The following is a 13,435-nucleotide window of genomic DNA, read 5'->3' on the forward strand; positions in this document are numbered from 1 at the left end:
GGGTATTTTCGGGTTCGTAGTTGCTTGTGAAGTAGACATTGCAGGCAGATTCAGAGGTTTAGCCTAAAAATTTGGGGCTTCTGCTGAAATTGCAAAATTTGGGGCTTTTTGTGCTTTTGCCCCTTTCTGGTTGCAATTTCAAGCTTGAAATTTGGGGCTTTCAGTTTTGCAGTACAATTTCTTGCAGAAATTTGGGGATTTTGTGATTACACTACAATTTCGCAGCGAAATTTGGGGCTTTTGCAAGCAGAGCGCAATTTTTGCAACATTTGGGGCTTTTGATCAATTTGTCCCTTTCTGGTTGCAATTTCAGGCCTATTTTGGGGCTTTTGTGTTGGGAGAGCAATTTTGGAGATTTCAGTTCATACTGCCTTTCTTGAAGTGTTTTGCAGCACTTTTGGCAGATTCTGGAGAGTTTTTGATGCTTGGACAGATTTCTGACAGTGCAAGTGCAGAAATCTGAGTTGCATTTACAGCCAGTGCTTGGCTGTGTTTTTTTGGGAGTTGTGCATTTCATTCCCAGTAAGGGAATTCAGTTTTGTATCTGCTAAAATCTCTTTCTCAGATATGGCCCAGCAAAATCAGAATGATTTCTAGTTCGGTGGTCTTTCTCAGGAAGACAAGTTGGATGGTACCAACTACTCCCTTTGGAGTTTTATGGTATGCAATATTCTGATTTCTCGTAATTTGTGGGATTATGTGAATGGGGATGAGATCCGACCAGCAGGTATGGCACCTAATACCCCTCCCCAGCAAGGAGGAGGAAGAGGTCGTGCACAGGGTGCAGTTGCAGGACAGGTTGGTGGTGTTGTTGTAGCCACCACTCCAGAGCAGAAGAGATGGGATTCACGGGATGCCTTAGCTTTGTCATGCATCTCTCTTTCAGTGAAAATATTTATCATTCCGCATATCCGGTCGTGTAAGACCTCGAAGGCAGCGTGGGATATCTTAGAAAGCATGTATGCAGCCCGGAATGATGCAAGGGTATCTTTCTTGAAAAGAGAGTTAAGTAATACACATATGGAAGAGGGTGACTCCATGTCAGTCCACCTCACAAAGCTACAGGATCTCAGAGAGCAATTATTGAACATTGATGAGATTATTCCTGATTCAGAGATGATTACCACCACTCTGAATTCTCTTCCCGAGACTTATCTCAGCTTTCATACCTCGCTGAACTTATCAGCTTTCATACCTCGCTGAACTTATCATTGAGGGGGGGTGCAAATCCTCTCACTTTTCATGAGTTGATAGGACTTCTACTTCAGGAAGAGGAGACCAGGAAAAACTTGGCTTCACGTGCAGGTGAACAAGCTATGCTCTCAAAGTTCAAGTCAAAAACAAAGGGACAGGCAAAGACATCAGTAAATCAGCCTTCCAGTGGGTCAGGACAGCCTTCACAAAAGGCTAAGAATGATGCAAGTAAGCCCAAGAAGAAGGGTTTTTGTCATTATTGCAAAAAGCCAGGTCATCACATTGCAGAATGCAGGAAAAGGCTTGCAAAAGAGAAGAAAAACAGCTCCGGTATGGTTGTTTCAGATTCAACTCCTCATGCATCTGACAGTGGGGATGCTGCAGCCAACTTTGTTGGACAGGATTATGCCTTTTTATCTTGCATTTCAGATTCTAGGCTGGCTGCTCCAGATGCTCGGGATAGTACAGCCACTTGTAATGATGATACATATGCCTTTTTGACTTGCAGTTATGATCCTTCCACGGATGCATCAGCTTTCAGTGTCAATGAAACACTGAATACTTGGTATTTTGACAGCGGTGCATCCAAGCATATCACTTCTAGGAAGTGTCTCTTTACTTCCTTGCATCCACCTCCCGTTGGTAAGAAAGTCACTTGTGCCAACAACTCGTCATATTCAATACGTGGTACAGGAGAAGTTGAGCTTACCGCCATTGATGGCTCAGTTTTCAGACTTTCAGATGTCTTGTATGTGCCTGGTATCACCAAGAATCTCCTTTCAGTATCCACTCTTAACAGGGCTGGATTTGAGGTCATCTTTGAGGATGACAAATGTGTTGTCCGGGATAGAGAAAATGATTATGCCTTGAGATTATCTGGTACTTTGCTGTGTGGGCTTTTTCAGCTTGATCTTTTTGAGAAAAGAGCAGTCCATGCTCTTGCAGTTTCTACTCCTACTTGTGCCATGCAGAATGCAGAGTTATGGCATGCCAGATATGGCCACATGCATTACAACAGCTTGATGACACTTCAGAAGTACTCTATGGTTGATGCATTGCCACCTCTTGAGATACCTCCTTCACATGCCTGTGAAGGGTGCATTTTAGGCAAGATGCATAGATTCCCCTTCAAAAAGGATGGTTCAGTTAAAGCTGTCCGAAAATTACAGCTTATACACAGTGATGTCTGTGGTCCCATGAGGACTCCATCATTGGGTGGTCATCTCTACTTTGTTACTTTTATTGATGATTACTCCAATTTCACTTGGGTCTTTGGGCTGAAGCGCAGATTAGAAGTGTTCATGGTGTTTAAACACTTTTCAGCCATGGTTGAAAATGAAACTGGACTCAAGATACAGACATTACGCACAGATAGAGGTGGGGAATACTTGTCTGCAGATTTTGATGCTTTTCTAAAAGGCAAGGGTATTGTGCATCAGATCACAGTGAGGTTTACCCCTTAGCAAAATGGCAAAGCTGAGAGGAAAAATAGAACTCTTATGGAGATGGACAGATGTATGCTGAAAAGCAAACACATGCCTCACAAATTCTGGCTTGAAGGTCTAATGTGTGCAAACTATATCTTAAATCGGTCTCCCACTAAGGCTTTGAAAACAAAAACTCCCTATGAAGTCTGGAATGGGAGAAAGCCTTCAGTGGATCATTTTCGTGTCTTTGGATGCCTTGCATATGCTCATGTGCCAGTTGATTTCGGCATAAGTTGTCAGATAAGGCAATTAAGTGCATTTTTGTTGGGTACAGTGTAGAAAGCAAGGGGTACCGTCTCTACAATCTTGCTACACGCAAGATCATTGTCAGTAGAGATGTGATATTTGCAGAAAATTCAGCTCACACTCAGGTTGAATTGCATATGCCTTCTTCTTTAGAGGATGTTTTTGAGGGGTTGCTACCCATTGCCTTGGGTTCCCGTGCTGATATTTCTGATGCAAATCAAAATTTACAGCCACCTTCCAATGCTCCAGTTCAGCCACAGGATGTCTTGCCACCTCCACAGGCAATGGAATAGGTGGTTCAGCAAGAAATTGCAGACATACATGCAGCAAAAACAGTCCCAAACTGGCTGTTACAGACTCTCAGGGAGAGTAAAATTGATGCTCCATTACTTGGCAGGACTCGCAGTGCAGTAAGGCACATGGAAGGTGCTAATTCAGTGGAATCAGCATATGCAGGTACTCTTCTCGATGATGAGGAGCCTGCAACATTCGAAGAAGCCAAGGACAATGTGCATTGGATGAATGCCATGCACGATGAATTGTAGTCCATTAAGAAAAATCAGACTTGGGATGTCGTAGACTTGCCACCAGGTAAACATGCCATTGGTACACAATGGGTTTTCAAGGTGAAACGGAAGCCAGATGGCTCCATTGACAGATACAAGGCAAGGCTGGTTGCCAAAGGCTATGCTCAGAAAAAGGGCATAGATTATGAGGAGACTTTTGCTCCTACATCCCGGATGACCACCATCCGATCTGTTATTGCAATGACTGCACATTTTGAGTGGAATGTTCATCAGTTGGACATTAAAACAGCCTTCCTAAATGGAGACTTGTTGGAAGAGGTTTATGTTAAACAACCTCCAGGCTTTGAAATTTCAGAAAATGAACTTTAGGTATGCAAGCTAAATAAAGCTTTGTATGGGCTGAAACAGGCCCCTCGTGCATGGTATGCCAAGATTCATGCCTTTTTGACCAGCAAGGGGCTGCACAATAGTCCTACTGAGAGCACCCTCTACATCAAGAAGGATGGGGGGGAAATTTTAGTCATCATTCTTTATGTCGATGACTTACTGCTCACAGGGTCCAATGAAGATAATATTGCAGATTTCAAAGCTGATTTGTAGACCAACTTTGAGATGTCAGATTTGGGGCTGCTTCACTTTTATTTGGCGATCGAGTTCTCTCAAGAGAGATGTGGCACTGTTATGTCTCAGTCCAAGTATGTGCAGAAACTCTTGGACAGATTTAACATGCATGATTGTAAGCCCATAGCCACTCCCATGGAGCCGGGGCTGAAACTCACAATGCATGATGCAGGAGAATCACTTGATGCCACATTTTACAGTCAGGCTGTTGGATGCCTCATTTATCTCTGCAACACTAGACCTGATATTCAGTTTGCAGTATCTCAGGTGAGTAGGTATATGCACAGCCCAAAAACTATGCATTGGCAGGCAGTTAAGCGCATCTTCCGTTATTTGCAGGGCACGAAGTCTTTTGGCTTGTTATTTCCCAGGGGGGGTGACTTGCAGATGCATGCCTACAGTGATTCATATTGGGCTGGTGATTATGACACTAGGCAGTCCACTAGTGGCAATTGTTTCTTTCTGGGTAAAGCTTGCATTTCCTGGTTGAGCAAGAAACAATCTACAGTGGCTACCTCATCATGTGAAGCTGAGTACAGGGCAGCTTTCACAGCAACAGTTGAATGTGTCTGGCTGCGTCGTCTATTTGCTAATCTTCATCTGTCATTGGAGGGTCCTTCTCCAATTCTCACTGATAGTCAGAGTGCCATTGCAGTGTCAAAGAATCTAGTGTTTCATGCTCGCACGAAGCACATTGAGGTTCACTATCACTACGTCAGAGAGAAGTTGCATGCAGGAGAGATCGGTATGATCTTTGTGTCCACACATGACAATGTTGCAGATATTTTCACCAAAGCACTTCCACATGAAAAGTTTGAGGCATTTCGTAGTGCCCTGAACTTATATCCGTTTGGTGATTAATCATCCTTGTACATGACATTGGCACTACAGGGGGGTGTTAGAATTATAGATATAATTCAGCAGTGACCAATGTAATTTAATAAGCTAGTTAGGGGCACTTTTCCCTCTTTAAGAGGTTTTTCCCCCTAACCGCAGTTAGTCCACTAACTATGGTTAGTGACTACTAAGGTTTTGTCACTAGGACAAAACCTTATCTCACTCCTTCAGTTGTATCTCTTACACTCTTCTATCGCAACTAAGCTTTCAAGCTTTCAAGCTCTCAGCTCACTCTCTTGCTCTCTCTCCACTCACACTCACACGGTTTGCATTCTATGCATTTGATTGGTCCCATGTTTGGGTACTTGGGTGGGGTATGGTCTTTAAGTTTTTCATAAAGATATCTGCTCATACCCCTTTCAATGTAGGTCCATCCTCAAATGCTAACCCTAGCCAACTAGTACCTAACTGATTATAGGCATGCTTTTGGCAAACATCCTAATTTAAAGAATTTGAAATTAAAAATAAATAAATATATGCAATAATTGAATTTATCAAGCAAGTGGAAATGTGTTTTGTGAAGAGAAGGAAAAAAAACGGAAAGAGAAGGAAGGAGGTAAAAAAGAAAGAAATGAGAGGCTGAGACTGAAGAGGCAGGGGAGGAGGGAGAGAAGGAAAGAAGGCACAGGGAAGGGAGTGGCTGCATGGATACCCGTGCGTGGGACCGTTTAGGCCAGCATCCCCAATGCCAGCCTCCGCGTCTAAAACGTGCACCACTTCTGCCCTAACACCTTGCTGCTTGTAATGGCAGTTCCAAGAAAGGAGTCGCTTAACCTACGCTTCTACACAGGTCTCATTGAGGCTAAGGGGGTTGGTAAACACACGGCAGGAGGCTGGAAAGTGTAGCAGGCTGCAGAGGCATGGAGGGGCAGATGTTAACAGCCCGAAGCAACCCAAGACTGCCCGCAATGGGTGGGTCTTCTTCTAGGTATGACAGTACCTCACACCCCCGGCTGGCTATTTTCTGCAAATCATGTGAACATGGTTATTTAAAGTTTCAGAGGTTACCTCTTATCATGGCTGATTACCGTGCATGCTATCTTCAGTGTTTGTCATAGTAGCTAGTCCCTACTATGCGTGATGGAGTTAATGGTTTTCAATCTTATGAGTGACTATCGTGAGATTGAATCTGCACTATGTTGTGTTTTTAGAGGATGAGTTTGGGAATGTTCCTGGATTCATCTAGGTATATGCTATCTTCAGTGTTTGTCACCTTCAGTGTGATTTTTGTCATCTTTAGTATGCTATCTTTACAGCTTAGAGGTTACCTCTTATCATGGCTGATCACCATGCATGCTATCTTCAGTGTTTGTCACCTTCAGTGTGATTTTGGTAATCTTTAGTATGGCTTTACCATCTTTAGCATGGTCTATTCCTTACCGTCTTGTTTTATGCCATCTATAGTATGGTGATGGATCTTTAGTATCCATGACAGGATGTTGGAAGCTATTGCATAGGGTGGACTTCGCGCCAGGACTATTTTCTACCAGGTCACTCTCCACCTGATATTGAATTATCAACATGCCGTATGAGACTGATGATGGTTCACACATCCATAAGGGTTTCCTAACACTCGTTGGGTATACATTGCCCAGGATTTCAATGCAGATGTGGAGGTAGCCAGATATGATTGGTGGAGTTCATCAAGAACATGTGAGCCCGATTCTTGCCACGATAGGATATGAGCAGTTTCAAGCCTAATTTATGAGGTTACCGAGGTGCCCACAAGCTTGGTCAACTACTATGCAAACTGATACATGCAAGGGCCATACGGTTGTAGACAATAGATGAAGATAGAGTCGCCATGGTTTTTGATCCAAAGGACTACAACACAATGTATAAACTTGTGCATAATTTGTTAAGATGGCATATATAAATTTGTAAGATCATGAGCAACATGGAGCTAGAGGCGCCTTTAGAAAAGGGTAACATGACTCTACGTGCCAAGGGGTTCCAAGCTCAAGTCACAACAAGAAGCATTGTGCTCAACTTCTTCCTTCAGATAGCACAACCAGCACAGCCTGATGTCCAGTAGGATCTTTAGCTCAAGTGGGTAGGCTATGCAGTCAGGACAGCAGCAAAAACTCAGCAGAAAAGAGGGCAGTCAGGCGCCCATTCAGTCTGGCACTTTTTCCATCACGACCCCATTTTCTACACAGTGTTGTTTTCAATGACAATAGACGTAGACTTAGCAAATCAATTTTCTATCAGCGCAGACTTTCAGTATGGTTTAGTTTGGTTTATTTTTGTACTGACCCATGATCTCTTTACTGAATGTGAAATAGACTTTGTTCATGTGTTTTGTTGAAAAAAGATGTGCTGAATGCAGGTACTGGCGCTTGATTTTGCAGGTATGATTACAGTGGCTATGGGCAATCCACAGGGAAGGTCAGCACACCCCTCAACCCCCCTTGATCCCTTCCTTCCCCCCTTCTGCCCTCTCAACCCCCGTCATGTGTGCCTGAATTACCTCAATTTTAGCTCTGGGTTCTAAGTTATTTCACTTCTCTCTGATAATGGTTCTGATTTGATTTTCTTATCATCACAAATAGCCGAGTGAATACGACACATATGCAGATATCGATGCTGCATATGAATGCCTGGGGCGTGATTATGGCATTAGCCAGGAGGACATCATTCTATATGGACAATCTGTTGGCAGTGGGCCAACATTAGAATTGGCCACTCGTTTGCCTCATCTACGTGCTGTAGTACTGCATAGTCCTATACTATCAGGGTTACGAGTTATGTATCCTGTGAAGCACACTTATTGGTTTGACATATACAAGGTAAACATATTCGTCTGACAGTTTCAGCTGTGCATATGCAAGCAAAAGTTATGCATATTTGGTTAAATAAAGCACATTTCTCTTTTTATATATGCAACATCATTCAATCGTCAGTTGATGTTTTTTTGTGTGTTGTGGCTCTTTCACTCTGCAGAATATTGATAAGATTGGGAAAGTCAATTGTCCGGTTCTTGTTATACATGTGAGTCTCTATTACTTTGTTTTTGTGCTTTTTTCCAACAGTATAAGTTATTGAAGTAACAAATTTCTGTGTTTTGTCTTTGGGGTTTTTCCATGGAGTTAAAGATGTGAGTGCATGGATAGCAGGTTTGCAATTATATTTCTTTACTTGTCTTGGGAGAATGGCTGTCAAAACCCAGCCATTGCAACGAACAAATTCAGTGAAAACAGACATACATATCAAATCCGAGAGGAATACTGGAATACAGGAGGACCTTGCACTAGGAATGAATTCGGTTGCATAGGCATCTATTGCAGCCATTACAGCTCAATGGTCATGACTGGATTGATGAATGTGAGAAAGGATTACAGTTTTAGAGAGAGGCCATCTCATCGGTGAAGATTGTGGAGGTAGAGGGATAGGTGGAGAAGGAGAGGTCAAGATCAAGGTTGAGGTGGTGGAAGGACGAGTGGTGAATCGTTGGTCACACATGGAGTTCTGTGGGGACACATAGACCTAGAGTTTGGCCACATGTCAACACTGGGAGCAGTGGATGTGGAGGTTCCCATGCCTCCGCCTCATAGCCATGCAAGCCTTCCACACAATCCAAAAAGAACCGGCTGGATAGCTGAGGGCTTCAATCAACCCATATATTTAAGGATCATCAGTGTAACATGCAACGGTTAATGATTGTGTAATCACAAATAAACCTTTAGTGAGTCGTCTTTACTTATGCACCACAGAGAGGGGAGAGAGAAAGAAAGAAAGAAAGTTTATTATAAGTCTTTGGAAGATCAGAGGGTCCAAGAAACTGATACAATGAGCTGAGGGGTTGAACCACTAAGCAGGCATCAACACCATGACGAATACAAAAGAAAACCCAGAATCGTGATCATAAGGGCATCGATACATAGGGAGAAAACTCTCTGAGCTCATGGAGTAGTTGGCAGGGGCGTCAGCTCTAGGAAGGGGACGTCAATGTGTGAGGCTGTTGTGGTGGCATAAAACCTGTGCTGGAGCGCTGGCAACTATCGACATGTGTAGTCCGCTGTGCTCCCTGGCTATAGCTTTATGGCGAACTAGTCCCACTGTCACTCCTGTGGGTCGTCCCTCCAGTTTGATGAGCATGTGTGCTTCAATCTGTTCTCAAGTTTGACGTATCTTTGGCTTTGGCTCAGGTACTCGTGGTGGCCATCTCTGTAAGGCCTGCTGGTCGGTGCTGTCTGGCAGGAAAAACTCTGTGATCATGCTCTGAGTGGACTCTAGCTATGTGTTGTGATCTCCCCTAAGTGCTTTGAGCAATCACTCCTTGTGTCGGATGGCCCCATGGATGTCTAGGTAGGACGAGACTAGATGGTCTAAAACCATCCCTAAAAAGGCAATGATAGGGGACCTTTGATCTCAGAGTACACAGTACATCTGAATGTGTAGTGCTCCTTTGACTCAATCTCCTGGTGATTGCATAAGGTGTAGATGGGACCCTCTCTGGGTATGCTGCCCGTCTGACCACTCTCAATACGGGGGTGGTGTGATAAGGTGCAGAACTGCTTGATCGATATCCTCAGGGAGTGGGGGAGGTGTATCCTGGTGGATCGAGGAAGCACTCTGCTGAAATCCGTAACCTGTAGAAGTTGAGCTTCACAAGGAGGTCACGAGGTGTGTGTAATCGTAAGAAATCCTCTTGGATGACCTAGTTTACCTCGTGATATGTGAGCGGGTGGAGGGGGCCTCAACGTTGTACTGGAGTGAAGGTAGCTTGTCTATGTGTAGCCCTAGGCTCCCAAACCAGCTGCATGTACGTGCATACCAACACCTCTAGTCACCCTTTGCCACTAGTGCCATGGAGGAGGATAAAGCCAACCAAGGATGTCTAATGTGCATTGAGCTGTAGTAGGGATGCCCCGAACTCAGCCAAGACTATTTGATGTGGGACTGAAGGCTTAGTGCGAATCATCCGTGAAAGCATAAGAATCTGAAGCCTCTCAATTCGAGCCCAATCTGTCTCTGATAGGTCAGCCCCCCATCAAGGGCTTCCATACATATTTGCTGGTTGGACCAAAGAATCAAAGAGGAGTCTTGGTCCGAGTGTCTTGGAAGTGAGAGTGAAAGCAATGTCGCCCTGCTCACTCGGGCCTGTAATGCTGGTCACATCGTAAAGATCGGGCTGGAGAAAACGACCCTGAGGTATGTGTAGGATGCAACTACCTCCTAGGTATGTGTAGCTATGTCAAAACCCTGTTGTTCTGGTGCGTGTAGGTGCTCCACAAAACATGATCTGGTTGGAGGGAATTGGAGCTGGTCCTTCGAACTGGCACAGAATAGGGCGGGAGCTTAGGCTAGAGGGAGGTTGGTATTGACTTGGAACAAGAAGTAGGCTTGAATGACCGATTGACCAGCCAGGGTTGACCGACTTGCTGGTTCAGGCAACTGATGGAGCTTGATTCAACCCTAACAATTCAGTTTTTTCAAAAATAGAATGCAAGGGCATGTAAAAATATACATGCATAGTCAAGGTGTAAATAAATTCAAGGGCATTCAAATGTACATGCATAGATTACTAATCAAGGTATAAACAATGGAAATATTAAGAGCTCAGCTGTATCTCAAGTCACAAAAAGGGATCTTAAGTCATAGCTTAAGTTACTTGCCAAAAAATCCTTCAAAGTGTTGGGAACCGTGCAAATGAGCATTTGAGCGCTCTCCCATTGACATACATTCACCTTGATGCAGCCACTCCTAATAACACTTCTTGAGCTAAAATCCTATCGTTTAAGGTTGAGGAAAAAGTGAGGAAAAACACCCAAAACCATTTGCACTAGCGATTTGATGCCCTAGTTCCTATCCATGAGTCCCATACAACTACTAGAGTGCATATTTAGCACACTAGAGTGCACCCATTCCCATATTTGTCTGGTCCAGTCAACTGACCTGACTTGGCCAACCTTTATTGCTGACCTTGGGCGACCCACTTGGCCGTTGGAAGGCTCGTTAGGTGCCTTTTGGCCTAGACTAGTTCTCCAGTGGGTACTAGAGGATTTTCATTGAACCTTGGGCTCGGAGAGGGGCTCACAATGAAGCCATGGCATACGACAAAAAGCCTACTGTAGGGATTTATTGATGTACAATATGCACTTGATGGTGAGTCGAATGTGTCACAATGCACCTGAGTGCAGGGGTGCATGTTGCATTCCCTCCTCCTTAACCTCGATCGCGGAACAACTTTGTATTGAACTCCTAGATGCGGGGTCCTGACCTATGTTTGCTGTGGCTCAATGACTTCTGTGTCGTCAATCACTTTGGGCAATTGTTTGTATCTTCAACTTCTGGAGACATCGTTGATCCTCTTAATGGTAGGGAATGGTTCAAAAATCTTGAAAGAGAGCTTGGAGCATCGCTTGCTGACCCGCTTCAATCTCTGCTTGATGATATGTAAATGAACACATTAACCTTCTTTGAATGTGACGTTTCTTTGGGACTTCCTTGCCTGGCGGGTGTACGCTTCTTGTGCCTTGGCTAGGCGATCCTTGACTGACTCTATAATCTCTGTGCCTTCAACGGATGGAGAAATCACTCTAGTTAAGAGAGATGAGAACGGCTTGCCGAATGCAACTTCTTACGGTGTGCGACCAATACTTGATAAATGAGTATCATTTATGGCCTGCACTAGCAAATATATTGTTCCCACTTGGGCTGTGTATCCTGACAAGAACTGTTTGCCTGTTTGTTTGTAGGTTGTGCTAAAATTATCTAACGAGGCTTGCTGAAAACGAGATGTAAATTTGGTGTCCCTATTTGATATAATGGTCCAAGGTAAACCGGCAATGGTGTACTAGTATTGGATGAGCATGCACGCTACATGTTCTATGTTGGCCGTCTGCTTACAAGGAACGATCAACAATAGTTAAGCATTGCATATTTCGTGTACCTATTGATGCGGGAATCCCATGAAGTCATGGCTATGTCCGATAAAGGGACCTTCGGGAATAGGCAACGGCTTTGAGTAAACTAGCCGCCTTCTGTTGGGAAGCCTTTACTTTTGGTCGTATGCGACAGCTTTAAACCTAGCTGTAAGCATCCTTTTCCAATAAAATAGGTGCTCTAACTTCTTCAATGTATTGTTGATGCAACGATGGCCACCTACAAGGGAGTCATGGGCATCATGAAGAAGTTCATGGCTTTTTTTTTTGAGCACACAAAGCCTGTTTTTGTAGAAGAGCCACCCACCCTGTGCCAAATAGTGGTTAGGATCTAGACTGGTGGCCAAATAAAATTGAGTGCCAAAGTTTGTAGAGTTTGCATACAATGCCTTCATACTGTCAAGGTTCTTTCCTTGTATTTCTAGCACAAGTGTGCCCTGAAGTGTCTAGATGGGGGTCTTCTGACTAAGACAGGTTGTTCCTTCCAGGGGCATACTCAATCATGCCCCCAAATGGCTGCAATATCTGACTCCATCGTGCTTGCCGATCACTCTACTGTTGTAAACTAGGTATTGTCTAAAGCCACTTAAGTGCTTGGTGATCAGTCTTAAGTGTAAAAGTCCGACTGTGTAGGAAAGGCTTCGAATGCTTCAATGCCTAAGTTACCCCAAGTAACTCTTTGTCATGTACTGATTAGTTCTTCTCGGTGGCGTTCAACTTATGACTGCAATAAGCCGTGGGTCTTGTACTGCCCCAATGGCTTGGGTGTCGTCCCACGATGCTAATACTGGTACTATGGTAGCCAACCGCTGTAAGTTGTGGAAGGCTTGTAAGGCCGGACCGGTAATTGAAATCTTCTTTCACCCCTTCCAATAAATCCGTGAGAGCTGCTGTGTATGTGGAGAACCTGTTCATGCACACACTACTCTACACTAGCCGAAAATATGAGAGTATCATCGAGAAAGATGAATAGGCACATTCCTTTATATCACGCAAACACACTCAGCATCATTTTGTTGAACGTTGGCGGTGCATTCTTGAGTCTGAATGGCATGACCACAGACTCATAATGAGCTCGTTCTGTTCTGAACGCCGTTTTTGGAATGTTGGTGTCACCTGGTGGTAGCAACTTTTTAGTCAATTAAAAAAAAATACTTGCCACCATTGAGTCTCTCCAAACGTACTCAATGCGAGGCATGGAAAACTTATCGCTCATTGTTAACTTATTGAGTGTCCTAGTCCTTTTTTTGAACGAAAAGTACTCAGGGCTAAAAATGGCGAAGATCACGGTCTGCATGCAGTAATTGCGACAACTGCTACTCCAATTCTCCCTCCAGAAACTTGAAAAGTCAGTAGACAAACTTACTGGGTGGAGTGGAACCTGGAATCAAGTCAATACAATGATCCTCAGCTCTATTGGGCGGAAGCTGCCATGGAAGATGATCTCAGAGCATAATATTGTGGAATTCGGTGAGTAGATCACCCAGGTGATGGAACTAGCTGAACTGCAGCCTACTGGTAGCGGACATAGATAAGTGCACACACTGTGCCCTTGTAGATGGCACGACGAGCTTGG

General features: G+C 44.1%; 1 protein-coding gene across 1 annotated transcript in view; it reads left to right on the forward strand.

The window, feature by feature from the left end:
• Positions 1 to 13,435, forward strand: part of LOC147897862 (uncharacterized) — a 66,728-nt gene that overhangs the window by 13,527 nt on the left and 39,766 nt on the right. Inside the window, exons 2-4 of the mRNA XM_087380945.1 lie at positions 7,324 to 7,360; positions 7,525 to 7,761; positions 7,916 to 7,963. Coding sequence (XP_087237071.1) covers positions 7,324 to 7,360; positions 7,525 to 7,761; positions 7,916 to 7,963 — 322 coding nt within the window. The remainder of the gene's footprint in view (positions 1 to 7,323; positions 7,361 to 7,524; positions 7,762 to 7,915; positions 7,964 to 13,435) is intronic.

This window comes from Dipteris shenzhenensis, chromosome 10, assembly GCF_047967505.1.
Source record: "Dipteris shenzhenensis isolate YYH24624 ecotype China chromosome 10, Dip_SZ_1.0, whole genome shotgun sequence".
In the NCBI taxonomy this organism is placed as follows: domain Eukaryota; kingdom Viridiplantae; phylum Streptophyta; class Polypodiopsida; order Gleicheniales; family Dipteridaceae; genus Dipteris; species Dipteris shenzhenensis.